The following is a 19,525-nucleotide window of genomic DNA, read 5'->3' as shown; positions in this document are numbered from 1 at the left end:
TTTTCCGTACGTATAACGATTTATACAAATCATTTGCAACTATCGGTTAAATCGTTGGCTAACTGTTCCCAACTTAAGCACCTGTCGCTCGACTCTACACCTAATATCAACTTTACTGATGTCGACCTAATTAATCGGCAATTAAAACGACCGGCAATTGTCACTAAAAGCTAATCCATGGCTTGTTTTATAGTAATATTATTTATTATCTATAAATATCTAGAATTATGTTGTTTTTTTTAAATAAGTTTTTTATAACATTTTTAATTAAGTTTTTTATAACATTTTTTTAAAAATTTATAATTATTATTATTATTATTAAACATATAATTTATTAATTAATAATAAACTTATATTATTTTATAAATTATAAAACTATTAAAAACTAATTTTTTTTTTAAATATATAATCAATTGTAAATCATATACTAATTGGTTATATATATATAAAGTTTATATTAAAAACTTATTATTATTATTATAGGATTTAGGCTATAATTTACTAGTAATTTATTAAATTCAAAAAAAAAAATAAAAATAAAATAAAATAAAACTTTTATTTTTGTGGGGAATATTCCCTTTACTATTGTATAGATGGCCTCAACACTCAAAACACACTTAAAATATCATTACATATACAGTAATAACATTACAAATAAAAACAAACAAACAGTTAGTACTGTATTTGATTTTGTATTGAAAAATAAGTTAAAAAAGTTTAATATATGATATGATATATTGAAAATCATTGATAACTTTATTGATGGCATATATCATATGATTTCATATATATTGATATATAAAGCATACCATCATTTCGGACGACCAGCTGATATACAACCAGACAGACAACCAGATAGTTGTGTCCGAAAATAATGACATCAATGACCAGTAGATTACCGCCGATGACGACGATGAAGACAAATAAGGATTCGTTCGATCGGTTCGGCGACGACTTGACGGGTCTATTGTTAGGACAGTTGCCGACACTCGCGGACCGTATGCGCTTGGAATGTGTTTGCCGTCAATGGCAACGATTGGTTTACAACAGTGGCCACCACTGGGAACTGATTATCGACAAACAATTGGTGGAAAAAATGTCCCGAATATCACCCGATCGGCGKCGGCGACGACGGCAACAATTCAAATACTATGACTTTACACGACTGATATCATTGGCCGGCAAGTGTGGTGGCCATCGCTGTCGGGCCATTAAATTCAACACTGATGCTATCGATCCGCTAATTGTTGACCAAATTATGTCAATATTGGTCAACAACTACGGCAACAACAACAGTGGCCACAATATCTACTCGTTTGATGTACACGTATGTCATGATTGGTTATCACCGAATATGCAGTCACTATTCAAACAGATTACCCGATTCGGTCGGCTCAGACATCTGGCCATTGATTGTCCAATAGATTCATACTATATTCAAGTCAATCCGTACACATATTTGTTGCCAAAAGTGGCCAAACAGTGTCCCGATATCAGGTCACTAGGCCTACGTATTCATGCATTTTACAGATCAAATATTTCCGATAATTTAAATGATGTCCAACTGTTCCCTCAGTTGGTTAGTCTCAAGTTTGCTGTCTATATAATGGTTTATACAAATCATATTCAACTATCGGTTAAATCGTTGGCTAACTGTTCCCAACTTAAGCACCTGTCGCTCGACTCCACCCCTAATATAAGTTTTACTGATGTCGACCTAATTAATCGGCAATTAAAACGACCGGCAATTGTCACTAAAAGCTAATCCAAGGCTTGTTTTATAATAATATTATTATTTGTCTATAAATATCTAAAATTATTTTTTTTTCAAATAAGTTTTTTATAATAAAGTTTTAAAATTTATAATAATTATTATTAAACATATAATTTATTAATTAATAATAAACTTATATTATTTTATAAAATTATAAAACTATTAAAAAATTATTTATTTTTTTAAAAAAATATATAATCAATTGTAAATCAAATCATATACTAATTGGTTAGTTATATACCGGTATAAAAAGTTTTTATTAAATACAGTATATATTTTACAAAACAAAAATCAATTTTAATAAATCATTAAAACTAATACTATATTTTCATTTTTTAGTCATAATTATTATTAAATTAACTAAAAAACAGTTATTTTTAAAAAATTATTTTTTAATTATATTAATTATTATTATTAGATTTATGATATCATTTACTAGTAATTTATTAAATTAAACAAAAAATGAAACTTTTATTTTTGTGGGGAATATTCCCTTACAATCTGATAGATGGCCTCAACACTCAAAACACACATAAATATCATTACATAATAATAACATTACAAATAAAAACAAACAAACAGTTAGTATTGTATTTGATTTTGTATTGAAAAATAAGTTAAAAAAGTTTAATATATGATATGATATATTGAAAATCATTGATAACTTTATTGATGGCATATATCATATGATATCATATATATTGATATATAAAGCATACCATCATTTCGGACGACCAGTTGATAGACAGACAGACAACCAGACAGTTGTGTCCGACAATTAAAAATAGACAATAATGGCCAGTAGATTACCGCCGATGAAGAAGACGAAGAAGACTAAGGATTCGTTCGATCGGTTCGGCGACGACTTGACGGGTCTATTGTTAGCTAAGTTGCCGACACTCGCTGACCGTATGCGCTTGGAATGTGTTTGCCGTCAATGGCATCGCGATTGGTTTACAACGGTCAGCGGGAACTGATTATCGACAAACAATTGGTGGACAAAGCGATGGGCAATGACTACTCGTTTATTACCCGAACATCAGTCGGTCGGCGACTCAACAAATTTACGGACAACTGTAAACCGCGACTGTTGTCGCTGATGGACAAGTTGTGTCAGATTCGGTCGATTAAATTCAACCGATCAGATATCGATCAGATAATTGCCGACCAGATTATGTCAATATTGGTCAACAACTACAGTACCGACAACGGCAACGGCAACAGCGGCCGTACTATCTATTCATTGGAAATTAATTATCCGCATCTAAACAGTCAGCCACTGCTGGTCAGTCTGATCGGTAAAATTGCCGAATTTCGTCGACTCCGACATCTGGCCATTGATCTATATTACGGTTCAGCCCATCTGACAATGTCGACTGTGCTTAGAATATTGGCCGACAATTGTCCAGATATCGGGTCGCTTAGGTTACGGGTCTTTTGTCCCCAGCGATCGACGGCCGCTAAACTACTCGACGATATCAAACAGTTTCGGCGGTTAGAGCGACTGTCTTTAGCATTGTATATAATAGATGCGGAACCACTATCGGTAAAATCATTGGCCACCACCGACAACAACAACAACTGTCCCCGACTTAAGCACCTGTCGCTCGAGTGTCTGGATATGCTCGGACTTCACGGATGTCCATCTAATTAATAATCGGCAATTAGTTAGACCCGCAACTATCAGCAAAGTTGGTTACAATCATCTATTTCATGTATACTAATAATAATAATAATATTATTAAAATAATATATATATATAACATTGAAATAAAACCGTATACTGTGTAGGGGTGTGGGTCAGGGGGGAGGGGTTAGTGAATAAATTATGCATATAAATTGATTGATAAAATGATTAAAATTATGCATTACCAAGGCTAACTTTAGACTAAATAACTAATTGATCAGGGTCACCAGCACACCATAGATTAAGTATTATTTTTATACATTGTATTATAATTGTATTATAAGTATTTTAGTATTTAAAAAAAATAAAATAATAATTTTAATAACTATCATAACATATACGTTAATATTATTGTATAATTGAATTAATTAGTAGTATTAATATTAATTAAAAAACAATTTTTTTATTACTATAAATATTATTAAAACATATGTAGTAATTATACAGTTATGTTAATATAATTAATTTTTTATAAATAAATTTTTTWAAAAACAAAAATAAAATACTAATAAACAATAATATTTGTATACAGTATTGCATTTTTTTGATGATAATTAAAAAAAATTTTTAGTTGTATAGAAAAAAATCTTTATTTAAATACCAAAAAAAAAGTTATTAATTATTAATTAAATATTTTTGAATTTCTATTAACTTTTTGATTTTGATATTATTTATTATAGTAATTTAATTATCCTATTGTTTGGGGGGAATATTCCCTTACAATTACAGATAGATGGCCTTAACTCTCTCTTTTATTTTTTATTCTCTCACTCTCTCTCTCCCACTCTCTCACTGTCTCACTTTCAGAGAGAGAGAGAGAGAGAGAGAGAGAGAGAGAGAGATAGAGAGAGATAGAGAGAGATAGAGAGAGAGAGAGAGAGAGAGAGAGAGGGAAAAAGATATAGAAAGAGTGAGAGTGTGTAAGTGATATATAGTGTGAAACTCTCATACAATCTCTTACTCTCTTTCTCTCTCTCACTCTCTCTCTCTCTAAATGTCATTACGTTTTATAAATATGAGAAAGATCGACCAAACGGGCCGAACGACCCATTAGAGTGACCCATCCCGTGGTGTTAATTAATCAATAAATTTAATTTACAATAGCCTACTACACAGCAGACAAGTCATAACACACCAGATGCCGACAATCAAATCACTCCATCAGCATCTAAACCATTGACAACTTGTTCTGGACGTCGCTTTCGCATCAATACTAACCCCTAATTTTCGTTACTTTTAGTCGTGACCAAGCCACTTCGGAGGGGGWGGGGTACTTTAGGGAAAATAATTATTACCTCCCACTCACTCACTCATCACATAGAGAGAGAGAGAGAGAGAGAGAGAGAGAGAGAGATATTTTTTTTATTTTCATTACTCACAATAATACTGTACATTGTTTTTCGTTTAATGAATAAATTGTTTTTTATAATTAATTCTTGTGTCCATCGATTGTCATCTCATGTAATCGCTATCTCTCTCTCTCTCTCTCTCTCTCTCAACCGCTATACTATCATTTTATAACAATAACCCTTAGGTGTGAACCAATCATTTTTATTTTTGATTAGACTTCACTTACGATATCAACGACAACAACATATGAATGAGAAATCAAAGCAATTTAATACAACAAAAACACTTTAATAGACAGTATTATACTATTATAAAAGCCTGTGATAAAAATAAAATGTCGGCCGGAAATGGACTATTGAACGGCAATCCTACCGATGCAAGTAGACCTCAACAGACCCGATCACTGCAATATATTATATATATATATATATATATAATATATTACTATTCAATTACAATTAGTCCCAACGATATCCTACATACCTGTCGATATCTTATCGATCGTTTATTTTGTTAACTATTGGTTTATAGGTAACGCGTAATACTAAATCGTAACTTTTATATTTATAATTTATTTTTTTTATTTAAATCTAAAATTATATTAAACTAGACAACCATAATATAATATTAAATTCAACGAAATAATCAATTAAAAATTTTACATATACTACCATTTTAAACAAAAAACCGTTACGTGTGAACCACTTGATTAGACTTCAGTTACGATATCAACGACAACAACATATGAATGAGAAATCAAAGCAATTTCAACAAAAGCACATTATATAGAAAGTATTATACTATTATAAAAGCCTGTTAAGTTATTTAACCGACTGCGCCAAATATCGGCCAATTGTGGCCAATAATTACCGCAAAATAAACGTCTATATTATTCGGTAATATTAAACGGTATTTTATTAAACGATAGATAATACAGTAGTAGTAGTTATAATAATAATAGTGATATTCAGTATATATATATTGTAACCGTGTTTATCTACCAGTACACTGTTTAGTTAGTTATAGACATGTTTGGTAAGGTATGTGACATACAGTTCCGACCCATACTGTTATTGGACTGACGGTTGAGTTGGTGCGCACAACTCAGCTGTTGGTGGGTATAACCAGAGAGGGTGGGCGAGTGAGAAGAGCAGAACAGTTTCTAGATGTACGGTAACAACTCGGTTCCGCTGCCATCAAATTACCTATAACCTTTATTGTTGTATTTTTAATTGTGAGTTTTAGTTGTGTTTATAATAAATATAGCCTCATGAGTGAATAGTATAGTGTATTCATTGTGTTGGCAACCGAAACTACGACTGGAAATTGGTTGGACGACCGCCCGATAGGGAGAGGTCTCTGACGACAACGACAGGACGAGTGAAGTAACGATGGAGAAGAAGCCGACGATGTCTGACCAGAAGAGGACCGGGATGGCGATAAATTCGACTCTTTTAATATATATGGAGACCGCTAGCACTGGTATCTAACGGTCGACAATAGTTTTAGAAATTTTAGTTTTAGAAAAAACTTCTAAAAATCTATACTCATTCAGGAAGTAAATATGGATTTAAATTTATATATATAAAGGTGGGATAAAAATATTTTTTATTAACAATGAATTTGTTTAAATTGTTTAAATAATAAGTTTTTGTTAGTATAGATAGGGTGGCGCTAAAGATTGTAGCTTAATGAAAATCGACTTAATCGGTCATGGTTACCGATAAAATGCAATTTGTCCGACGCTTAATGCAGACGCTTAATGCCATTTTTGGACCCGATTATTGTTTGAAGACCAATGATGGCCACATAATAAAATCGTCTGAAAAACTGATGATGAACTCACGATGCATGTATTTGTGGCCCAGAAATTGTSGTCGTTTAGATTGAATTGAGKCCAACAACTCGGGTTCGGTAATGTATACGAAAATAAGTACACGTTTTTATATATGAAAATATGAAACGATTTTATYAATGWGTCCGTGGATGGGATGGGGAATGAGTGGACACAAACCAAAAATTTCGGTAAACAAATTTATTTKTTAAAAAAATTAAAAATTACAAAAAAAAATTAAAAGATTTTTAAAAAAAATTGTTTTTATTTTGTTTCTCTGGTCAGAAAAATTCAAGTATAAGTCAAGGGGCAGCAAAAGACAGAGAGAGAGAGAGAAAAAAGTGATCGATCGACCACTTATATAGTGTAGTGTTTGTGTGTGTGTGTGTTTAAACGGTGGCCATCTGGGGGCACATTAATTATAAGAATGAAATGGCCGACAAGTAGACCCGTTCCCGAAAATATATTATTATTACTATTATTAAGCTTTCAATTCAATTAATGWTTTATAATTATTTAGCGTTTTATATGTTAATTATAGTACCGGTGCTGACATCAAGAGTCATGTGATTGAAGCGTTAAGTTTGAGTGAGTCTGCATTGAGAGTCAGTCGTGTGTTAGACTTTGAAGAGAGCGGTTGTTTAATAGGCCTTAAAATCAGGTCAGCGATCGGTAAGCCTTGACTCATGAGGACAGCACCGGAAGCATTCATCTAATCAATTAATATTATTATATCATTTAATAACTTTTAACTATTTTGTATTATATTTATTCATATTATGTTAATAAACTATTTAACCATTGATTGCTGTCTGAGTCATGTGAGGAGTGCATCGATCGTGAAGACACCGACAGAAGCCATAGACTGAAGCCTCAGAAGATATGAAAGCCGAAACCGGAGCCGTAGACTAATGCTGTAGGATAAGACACGTGGTGTCAGCCCTCGCTTCCCGTTTAGCCTACGCATAAGCGTTACGCACACACCCGAGCGCAGTGGTCATCCGGCAGTTGGTGGACCAAGTTGTTAGAGTAACTGACAGGTAGTCGAAAAGTCCCCTTACCTACGCCTGGACACGCATGCTAGCACATGCACGTGTAGCAGATCCATGCGTTACAATAATATGCGAATTTTCGCTATGAAAGCTAAACGACTACTACTGTTGCGGAAACGGTAGAGTCGTTGATATAATACAATGCTGTCGCTGTTGATTAGGTGTTGAGCGCCAGCTGTTAACACAATATAATGAACCGTTTGATGTTTTTTTTTGTTGGTTTGAAGGCATCAAACTTGTCAAAGCCCTAACCAAAATGACAATTTTTGAATGTAATTAATTGACTAAAAACTTTTAAAAATTAATAAAAAAAATATATATATTTCTTTATCTCCTGCCATTGATATTTGGTGTAGTTATACCCCCTCCCCCCTAAACAATAAAACCCATACTCTCTTTCTCTCTCTTTCTCTCTCTTTCTCTCTCTTTCTCTCTCTTTCTCTCTCTTTCTCTCTCTTCTCTCTCTCTCTCTYTCTCTCTTTCTCTCTCTTTCTCTCTCTTTCTCTCTCTTCTCTCTCTCTCTTCTCTCTCTCTCTCTCTCTCTCTTCTCTCTCTTCTCTCTCTCTCTCTCTCTCTCTCTCTCTCTCTTTCTCTCTCTTTCTCTCTCTTTCTCTCTCTCTCTCTCTCTCTCTCTCTCTCTCTCTCTCTCTCTCTTCTCTCTCTTTCTCTCTCTTTCTCTCTCTCTCTCTCTTCTCTCTCTCTCTCTCTCTCTCTCTTCTCTCTCTCTCTCTCTCTCTTTCTCTCTCTTTCTCTCTCTTTCTCTCTCTTTCTCTCTCTCTCTCTCTCTCTCTCTCTCTCTCTCTCTCTCTTCTCTCTCTTCTCTCTCTCTCTCTCTTTCTCTCTCTTTCTCTCTCTTTCTCTCTCTCTCTCTCTCTCTCTCTCTCTCTCTCTCTCTCTCTTTCTCTCTCTCTCTCTCTCTCTCTTTCTCTCTCTTTCTCTCTCTTTCTCTCTCTTCTCTCTCTTTCTCTCTCTCTCTCTCTCTCTCTCTTTCTCTCTCTCTCTCTCTCTCTCTCTCTCTCTCTCTCTCTCTCTCTCTCTCTCTCTCTCTCTCTCTCTCTCTCTCTCTCTCTCTCTCTCTCTCTCTCTCTCTCTCTCTCTCTCTCTCTCTCTCTCTCTCTCTCTCTCTCTCTCTCTCTCTCTCTCTCTCTCTCTCTCTCTCTCTCTCTCTCTCTCTCTCTCTCTCTCTCTCTCTCTCTCTTTCTCTCTCTCTCTCTCTCTCTCTCTCTCTCTCTCTCTCTCTCTCTCTCTCTCTCTCTCTCTCTCTCTCTCTCTCTCTCTCTTTCTCTCTCTCTCTTTCTCTCTTTCTCTCTCTCCTTCTCCCGCAAAGTTGTTGATACCGATCATGATTTTCTAGAATTTTAATCTATATATATATATGCGATATATATATATATGAGATATATATATGAGATATATATATATCCGATATATATATATATATATATATATGAGATATATATATATATATGAGATATATATATATATATATGAGATATATATATATATATGAGATATATATATGCGATATATATATTATAGCGGTCAGATATACATAACGTAACTATTTGCAGTTTAATAATTACAATAATTATAAATTGAATTTTAAGTCATTTATAAGTTAGACGAAAATGATTTGATAATCTATAATTATAATTGACACTATAAATGACAACATATAAAATTTAATCAAAAATCGGCTCGCCGGGTATATGATTAAATTTAATTATAAAATTTACTATTTAGATACTTCAAATATAAAACGTCATTTAATAATAACACTTAGTATACCAATTAAGTTTATGTGACGTATATATTTGCCATACAATAGTAATACAAAATATAAATTTAATTTTAGGTCATTTATAGTTTAGACGAAAATGTTTTGATTATTTATAATAATAATTTAGACTATAAATGACAACATATAAAATTTAATTAAAAATCGGCTCGCCGGGAATTTAATTAAATTTAATTATAAAATTTACTGTGTATTTACTTTACATATAAAACGTCATTCAATCACACTAACTATTAAGTAAATATATGACATAACTATTTGACTACAATAGTAATACAAAATATAAATTTAATTTTAGGTCATTTATAATTTAGACGAAAATGTTTTGATGATCTATAATTATAATTTAGACTATAAATGACAACATATAAAATTTAATCAAAAATCGGCTCGCAGGGAATATGATAAAAATTAATTATAAAATTATAGTATCACATATGTAGCACTATTACAATAAGAGAATGACATAATTTTGAATGCTTTACAATTTAGACGAAAATGATTTATTAGTCTAAATTTATAGTTTTTATTATCAGTAACAATATACTAAATTTAATTGAAAATCGGCTCGCCGGAAATATGATTTATTTAATTTTACATACTAACCCAATACATAATAAATAACATACAAAAAATATTATATATGAATAATTGTCTACATAGTTATGAATGCATTTTTATTATCACATATAAAAATACATTATACACATGTAAACTCTATTATAAGCTATGCGAATAATATGCCCATAGAAATAACATTAACGGCATATTTACTATTATAAAATGTGGGTTTAGTATTCCCATATAAATAACATTATACATACTTTAGTACAAACATATAGGTTCAGTTTACATACACATATAGTGTTAGTTATTTTAGTGACGCACTTGCGTTTCACAAAATACTATTTAATCATTGGGCAAAACATACAGGGGTAAACAAGTGTTATAATTATTTTATTACCTATATTTTAACATTAAGTAATTAATCATTTTCTATGTCTACTTGGGTATTATTACTAAATACATATAGGTATTTGCCTTTAGGTGGTAGTGTGCGGTTGAGCACAAATGGGTTGAGTTTAGGGTAACCAATAGTATTATAGTAGTAGTGTTAGAAAAAGTTGTTAACTAATGTGAGTGCAGAGTTGTGCTGTTTGCGCACGCAGAAGGCTGTGGCTTATGCAGCGCTCAAACTGCAAAACTCTCAGTCGAGTGAAAGACTCGACACAAGTGATCTGACTCTCAAACAGAGTGGTTGTACATCTGCTACTGTTATACATTGTACTGTATAACACATAATGTATTATTTTATTTTATAAGTGTTTTGAATAAAACTTTAGTTTTGTCTTAAGTACAGTCTATTGATTGGGCCTGTGGCCCATAATATCAACTACTCTGTCTTCATTTCACTTCTGGGCTCTCTTGCCTTAATTGCAGTACTGGCGATTATTGGGACAACATCATTGGCCGATAAGTTCCTGCACCGCTGATTGCCGATCCATTGATGTCAACACATTAACTGTCGTACCATTCATTGTCGTACCGTTGGCCGCTATACCATTGACTGCCGTACCGTTTGCCGCTATACCATTGATGACAGCACATTGACTGTCATACCTTTGATGCCGTGCCATTAACTGCCATACCAGTGAATGCCGTATCATTGATGCCATTTTATTGACTGTCGTATCATTGACTGACTGCACCGTTGACTCCACATCCAACACTGGCTCATAAACTAATGCATAAGGTCAATCTATTGTAATTACTTATATTGTACGGACGATTTTGGACCGGACTGTGTCCACATCCACATCACCACCGCACTGTTGGCACCGCACTTTTAGCTCAACATATTGGCCAACACAGCACCGTTTTATACATTGGCCAACACAGCACCGCTCAGTTCATTGGCCGTCAACACATTTAGCTAATCATAGCCGTCACCGCTCAACGCCAGATCCGTATCGTGGCCGTAGATGTCCTCAACTACATGGGTGTCGGCGCTTACTAATCACTAGGACCGACAACACTGGTTCCGATAACGTCGAGATCAGCGCCGGACACCCTAAGCAACCCATCCAACCATTACAATATATATGCGATATATATATGCGCTATATATACGGTATATATCATATAATTTTTTTTTAATTATAAAAACCAATTTACCGCTAACACCGTACGAGTTTTACTAAAAAATAATTATTATTGTATTTACAGGTAATATCACCTGTATTTTCCTCCTTAAAAATAATTTTCCCATAAATATTTTTTAGGTGGAATATTCCCATTCAATATAGATGTCGCCTAAACTCCAATAATAAACAAAATATGATATCATTTTACAGTTTGTGTAAAAAAACTAAAAAATACAAACAAACAAACAGTTTTGTATTGACTTTTTTATATTACATTTACATAAAAATATATTTACCGTAAGTTTTTTGAATATATTATAATATATGATATCCTATTGAAAAAAAATTACTAAACAATTTGATTGCATATATAAAAGCTTACGGAAAGCCTAACGGAAACGATAGATAGACAGACAGTGTAACCGACAATTAAAAAACAGACAATAATGACATCAATGACCAGTAGATTACCGCCGATGACGACGACGACGACGATGAAGACAAATAAGGATTCGTTCGATCGGTTCGGCGACGACTTGACGGGTCTATTGTTAGCTAAGTTGCCGACACTCGCGGACCGTATGCGCTTGGAATGTGTTTGCCGTCAATGGCAACGATTGGTTTACAACGGACAACGGGAACTGATTATCGACAAACAATTTGTGGATAAATGGTTGGGTATAGCGGGTACTGTTTGGCCACAATATTATTGGCACATTAGGCGCCGATCAGCCGATAGGCGGCGCAAAAAATATTTGGACTACAAGTCGCGGTTGTTAGCCGTTACCAAAAAGTTGTTGCGCTTACGGGCCATTAAACTGGTCAACGATGATATCGACCAGATTATGACATTATTGGTCAATAGCTACTACATCAACACCACTACCGACGGCAACCGTGGCCTCAATAATATCAAGTCATTGGAAATACATTCGCCATATCTGAACAGTCAAACAGATCTCCAAAGTCTGATCGTGAAAATCGGCAAATTTCGCCAACTAAGACATCTGGCCATTGATTTATCGTATAGTTTGACAACCATTTTGACTGATGATATGCTCAAAACTTTGGCCGACAATTGTCCAGCAATCCGGTCGCTAACCGTTCGGGTCTATTGTTCGCAGCAATCGATAGCTGAGAATCTGCTCGAGTCGGGTGTCCAACAGTTCCCGCTGTTAGAGAGACTACAGTTAGGTATTTATATGATTAACACCGATCAGCCACTGTCGGTAAAATCATTGGCCAACGACAACAATAACAACAACTGTCCCCGACTTAAGCACCTGTCGCTCGAGTGTTCCCTCGATATGGACTTTACGGATATCGATCTGATTAATCGGCAATTAATACGACCGGCCAGTGTCCGCAAAGTTGATTGCGATCATATATTTCTAGTATTATAATCTATAATATATATATTAAAAAATAATTATTTATTTTTTTTTAATGACCAATTTACCGATAATTTAGGTTAGATTAAGATATTTATTTTTTATATGTATTTCTACTCAATATTTAAAATAATTTAAAAACTATTATTATTTTTTTTAAAAAAAGATTATAAATCAGTAATTAAAAGCTACTATAATATTATAATTACCGTAAAAACAATTTATTATTAGTATTCAATATCAAACACATAGATTTTATTGATAATATAAATAAACTTATTTTTTTTTTGGTATAAATCAAATTATTAAAAAATTATTATTAATATATAATCAATCAAATCATATAATAATTGATAAAATATATATATATATAAAAAAATCCAATATTTTTATAATAGAAAACAATACAGAATTATTATTTATACCACATTTACTAATCATATGTTATCAATATTTTAAAAAAATAATAATAATAATTAAAACTAATACTAATAGTAATTATGATAATAAAAATATACCCGAATTTTACACAATACTAGAGTAGAGAGAGAGAGAGAGAGAGAGAGAGAGAGAGAGAGAGAGAGAGCAGAACATAGAAAATAAAAAAAAATTTGTATTAAAAAATATGAAAAATATATTTCACAATAAATCAAATTAAACAACAAAAAAACTAATTAATAATACATTACATAATTAGGCGGTAATTAAAAAACTAATTACCGGTAAACTACCGGTAAAAACAAAATACTTAAATAATTACTACACTCTGTAATACATAATAATAATAATTGTAGTGAAAAATACAAAAATCAATTCAATCAAATTGATTGAAAAAATCAAACAAAATTTATGACACTGTGAGGGACAGTCACTACAATCACTACTAATACTACTACCAGTGCTACCAATACTACTCCTAACTACTAGTCCTCTAGTGTAACATTACGGAACAGATAGGACATGGATTCTTTGTTATGTATACGTCGGATGGCTTCGGCCAACAAAACGGATATATCGATTGTCTTGATTTTGTTGCACTGCATCTTCTGGATCTCGTGCGGTACAGTATTGGTGACCACTACTTCGTTGATAGCCGACTCCTCGATCAGCCGGGGAGCGTCGTGACTCAGCAGGCCGTGAGTGGCCAACACATAGATCTTGTAGGCACCCCGGTCCTTGAGGACATCGGCAGCGGCAACATAAGTCTCGACATCGTCGATCATATCGTCGACCATAATGGCTATACGGCCGCCAACATCGCCTACGACGGTCATCGGCGGCTTGTTTTTGGCGGCCAGTACTGGCATCGGATCCAAACCCATATCAAATGTTTTGAATGTTTCCTCGAGTAGTGGCGGCGAATAGCGGCCGTCCACTTGATCCGATTCCGATTCTTTTTGTTCGCCATGGAGTACGGCTATACCCAGCCGTAAGCGTTCGGCATAGGATGTAGCCTTTTTGGCCGAACCGGGATCTTTGGCAACGATAACGGCATTACGATAGTCGGGTATCTGTTCCTGGATGTACTGCAGGAGGAATGGCGATGCCCGGAGATTGTCGACTGGTATGTCAAAGAAACCCTGGACCTAAATCAGATCAGTATAAAAAACAATTAGTTTTTAGTGGTTAGGGGGGGGGTGGGTTACTAGTCATCAGTGTATTAAAAAATAGTGTAGATACAGATAGCGTATGCATTTTTTAGGGGGGGGGACAGTAGTATTCAGGGTTAGAGAGACAGGTAATCATCAATTGTTAGTTTATATCCATATATATCCAATATCTACAGTAAACCATACGTTCAATTTATAATATAAAAAAATGACCATGGCCATATAATTGTAGATAATATTAACAACTCAACATTATTGTAATTGATTATATATTTTTTGATTAAAAAATTATAAAAAAAATTAACTAGATTAAATAGAATCATCGATATAGTATAGTTGTGACTTATCTAGTTAATTTTTATAATTAATAAAAAAAATCAATCAATCAATTACAATAATGTTAATATTATCTACAATTATATTACCTTGATCATTTTTATAAATTAAACCTATGGTTTACTGTAGATATTGGATATGATATATATATTTAAACTAACAATTGTTGATTACCTGTACTAACCCTGAATACTACTGTCCCCCCCCTAAAAATGCATACACTATCTGTATCTACACTTTTTAATACACTGATGACTAGTAACCCCCGCCCCCTAACCACTAAAAACTAACTAATATTATCTACAATTATATGACCATGGTCATTTTTTAAAAATAAATTGAACGTATGGTTTACTGTAGATATTGTGTATATATATATATATATATAAATTGATTGATACAATTGATTACCTGTACTAACCCTGAATACTACTGTCCCCCCCCCTAAAAAATGCATACACTATCTGTATCTACACTTTTTTTAATACTACGGCTAGTCATCGATGGTCAATGCAAACCAACCAAAACCAACCTCTTTCTGGTGCATATCCATTGTTATGATATGTGTGAACCCAGCTTTGCACATAAGTTTGGCCAACAGTTTGGCCACAATTGCGCCGCGTTTACGCATCTTCGACTGTTTGCCGTACGGCAGGTACGGTATTACGCCCACGATATTCTTGGCCGACGATGTTTTGCAAGCGTAGGCCATAATCAACAGTTCCATAATATTGTTGTTGACATCTTTGCCGCCCGTCTGGATCAGATAGCAGTCGCGGCCGCGAACCGAATCGCCAATGTCCAGTACAGTTTCCCGATTGATCGAATGGTACAACGATTGGCTGGCCAATCGTACGCCCAGCCGATTGCTAATCTCTTTGGCCAACTCTTTGTGCGAATTTCCGGCTATCAGTATCATATCGGCGGCAGAAGTTCCGGCCATTTTTTGGTGTCCGGCGGCGGTGTGTGTGTGTGATGTCAATGGATAATAATTGGTGTCCAACCAAATATGTCCACACAATCGGCGGCGGTGGCGGTGTGTGTGATGTCAATGGATAATAATTGGTGTCCAACCAAATATGTCCACACAATCGGCGGCGGTGGCGGTGTGTGTGTGATGTCAATAGATAAATGGTGTCCAACCAAACAAATTGTGTCCACACAATCGGCGGCGGCGGCGGTGTGTGTGTGATGTCCACTCAAACAAATTGTGTCCACACAATCGGCGGCGGCGGCGGTGACCACTCGGAAATCTCGGGGGGGGTTTTTATACAAAACACGGTTAGTTATAGCGGACAACCTGTTTGTTGTGTTATTATTGTTGAAGTGTTTGTTGTTATGATTTTCATGTTATTAAAGCACACTATGTATTGGATATATATATTGATTATATTCAAAACCAAAACAAAATTTATAGACACACCACACATTGTCCATAGATTTATCATAGATTACATATAACATATATATGCATACAAATAAAAAAAATAGTGTATATAAAATAGCTATATAACATGTAGTATATGCTATGTAAAAAATTCCACGCCCACCCCCCTTAAGCATTAAATGCACTAATATTACTACTGCATATACACTACTGTGTTAGTGGGCGCTGATTATTGTTTTGGTTTTGAATATAATCGTACAGTTTTTATCGTACTGTACTGTACTGTATATATATTTATATATATACACTTCAAGGACACACACATGTACTGCAAATACATAAATACTGTAAACTTTCGCTTTTTTTCAATTTTAATCAACTAATAATTTAATTGAAATATTATTTTTAGTATTAATTAATTAATTGTAAAAATAAATAATAATCATTTATTGTTAAATTATCTAGCTAAAACAATAAATTAGATTATTTTTTTTTAAATATAGTTTCAAAAACAACAAAAAATGTTTTTAGTATTTTATTTTACTAATAAATAATATATTATCAATATATCAACTATTTATTTAATTAACAACAAAAAAAAGTTTGTTAAACTGTATATACATTTTGATTTTTAGTTAATAATATTTTTTTTTAAATTATATATAAATTTATATATCATAAGCAAACACTTATGATAATCATATGATATAATATAACTTATAGTAAAATATCAAGTTTTACTAATACATTATGTATTAATACATAATATAAATCAATACAATTAGAGTCGGTCTTGAAATATATATAGTAATCGTTATGGACTTTAATACTGTTTGCAATGCATTTAAAAAAATGCATTCAATTATAACACTATAGTGTTTGGAAAAATGCTTTAATAATAATAAAAATATATATCAATAATAATAATAATAATAATAATAATAATAATAATAATAATAATAATAATAAAATACATATTAAAAATGTAAACACATTGCTATTTACTGGCAGTTATAATATGTGTTTCAATGATTATAATGATATAAATATGTATTATAAGTAAATATTAACTACTTTTTCGTTGTGTAAACATTTTTGTGATAATAATAATAATAATAATTATTATTTAATATAATTAATACATAAATACATAATAAATATCATAATATATGAAACACAACAACAAACAAAAAAAAACCATTTGATTGACGACTCAATCAATTGATTGATTGAATAATAATCATTGCAAAAGACAACAGACATATCACCGATCGGATCAATTTGAAGAGTCAATCGCCCGCGACTACCGATCATCACTGCCGACGCCGCAGCCGCTGACCCACTGACCGACGCCGCTATCAAATCAATAGATGTATTGAAAACCAAACAAACTCTTCTTCTTCAAGACATTAACCACACAAGAGATCTAGTCTTCACATCCGAATGGTATATCACATCCGCAGCTGATATATCATATGTCAATGTCATCCACTGTCCAGTCGGCCACCAACGCATGTCCGCACAATACGGTAGCGACGGCGCCGTCGCCGCCGATATGCGGCGGCAACGAGTGTGTAATTGGCTGTAACGGTGGCGCCGGTAGTGGTGGTGGTAGCGGTAAATCGTCGCCAATGGTCGATACGGTTCATCAGCCGACTATACTATTGCGCGGATCAATTGCCCGATCTATCTATGAACGTATGCAACGCGAAGAACAACTGAAACAGTTTGATAAGACCCGATGGTATTCGGTTGATCTGCCGATGATTGACGAACAAAATCCCGAACTTAGCGGCCAATTCGTTCAGATGGACTACGATTGCCAGACCAGACAATTCATTAATCAGTGTTACGAAAAATCTGACCAATATTTTACACATTTATTCCAATCGATTGCCCGAACCATACTCTGTCTGTTTATGTCCAGTACTTCCGTTAACGGACTGTTGGGTCGCGGATCGATGTTTGTGTTCAGCGACCAACAGTTTCGCACACTTATCGGCGATTATGATGGCCGCCGCCAATTGACCACCGATTATGACTGTCATAATACTAGACAACATTCAAACAGCAACAACGGCTTCTGTACGGCGCGGCCGCCGCCACCGATAATCAATAGCCAGACGACTATTGGTGGTAATAATAATAATAATAATGACCAGAAAACCGAAAGAATACTGTTAGATATCGGTGCCGGCGATGGAAAAGTTACCGAAATTATGGCCAAATATTTCGATAAGATTTATACGACAGAGATATCGTCGGTAATGAGGAAGATATTGCTGAAGAAAGGTTACCATACTTTAGACATCGATGAATGGCATGAATACGGACTGGAATTTGATGTGATTGCGTGTCTGAATGTATTGGACAGATGTGACCGACCGATGACAATGTTAGAGCAAATGAAATCAAGTTTGCGACCGAAATCGGGTCTAATAGTGTTGGCATTGGTTTTGCCGTTCAGTCAGTACGTCGAGGTTAACAATGATAATCAAGGGGCGGCTCAAGTAGGCATAAACCAACGGAACAGTTACCCATTGATGGCCATACGTTTGAGGAACAGTTAACATCGTTTGTCGACAATGCGCTGACGCCTAATGGCCTTCAAGTGGTTAAGTGGACTAAATTGCCGTATCTTTGCGAGGGTGACCTCGAACTGACCTACTATTGGCTATACGATGTGGTACTAGTGCTCAAAACATTTGAAGAGGATTAACCTTAATATTATAATTATTGTTGTTGTTGTTATACAATATATATATATATTTTAGTGACCAATAAATCAATTTTTTTTAGTATAATTTTTTTTGTTTTGTTTAAAAAGTACAGTAATATAAACAATAATATTATTATATAAAAAATAGTTATATAAATATTATCTCATAATTATTGTTGACATCAAAAAAAATAAATAAATATATTTTACTGTATATAATATAATATATAAATAATGTTTTAACAACAAAATTATATATATATATATATATTAGATAATTAATTGTGTTATTTATAAAAAAAATTATACTAAAATCTAACAACAAAAACAACAACAAATTTATAATCAATGATATTTTATTTTAATTTATATACATTTACTATATATTTATATATTTTTTAGTTAATTTAAATTTATTTTTATTTATTATGATATATAGATAA

General features: G+C 33.3%; 3 protein-coding genes across 3 annotated transcripts; 2 read left to right on the top strand and 1 right to left on the bottom strand.

The window, feature by feature from the left end:
* The first annotated feature begins 11,879 nt into the window (after positions 1-11,879).
* On the top strand, positions 11,880-13,042 carry LOC128956504 (uncharacterized). The gene is made up of 2 exons (XM_054302222.1): positions 11,880-11,936; positions 12,017-13,042. Exon 2 carries the CDS (start codon positions 12,086-12,088, stop codon positions 13,040-13,042), a length of 957 nt encoding a protein of 318 aa, XP_054158197.1. The 5' UTR covers positions 11,880-11,936; positions 12,017-12,085.
* A 463-nt stretch (positions 13,043-13,505) lies between these two features.
* Positions 13,506-16,153, bottom strand: LOC128956472 (phosphoribosyl pyrophosphate synthase-associated protein 2-like). Its single transcript, XM_054302191.1, has 2 exons — positions 15,509-16,153; positions 13,506-14,616 (listed from the first exon to the last, which is right to left on the bottom strand). The coding sequence occupies exons 1-2, from the start codon at positions 15,917-15,919 to the stop codon at positions 13,954-13,956; spliced, it is 1,074 nt and encodes a 357-aa protein (XP_054158166.1). The 5' UTR covers positions 15,920-16,153; the 3' UTR covers positions 13,506-13,953.
* A 1,387-nt stretch (positions 16,154-17,540) lies between these two features.
* On the top strand, positions 17,541-19,136 carry LOC128956515 (protein-L-histidine N-pros-methyltransferase-like). The gene is given in 2 exon segments (XM_054302233.1): positions 17,541-18,882; positions 18,885-19,136. Coding segments are annotated over 2 exon segments (1,242 nt in total). The 5' UTR covers positions 17,541-17,838; the 3' UTR covers positions 19,083-19,136.
* The last annotated feature ends 389 nt before the right edge of the window (positions 19,137-19,525 follow it).

Source organism: Oppia nitens, unplaced genomic scaffold (assembly GCF_028296485.1).
Source record: "Oppia nitens isolate AA-2021 unplaced genomic scaffold, nextdenovo-longstitch-racon4-pilon3 scaffold30_pilon_pilon_pilon, whole genome shotgun sequence".
NCBI lineage: Eukaryota > Metazoa > Arthropoda > Arachnida > Sarcoptiformes > Oppiidae > Oppia > Oppia nitens.
The sequence above is the reverse complement of the archived record's forward strand: the minus strand, read 5'-3'. Positions and strand labels throughout refer to the sequence as shown.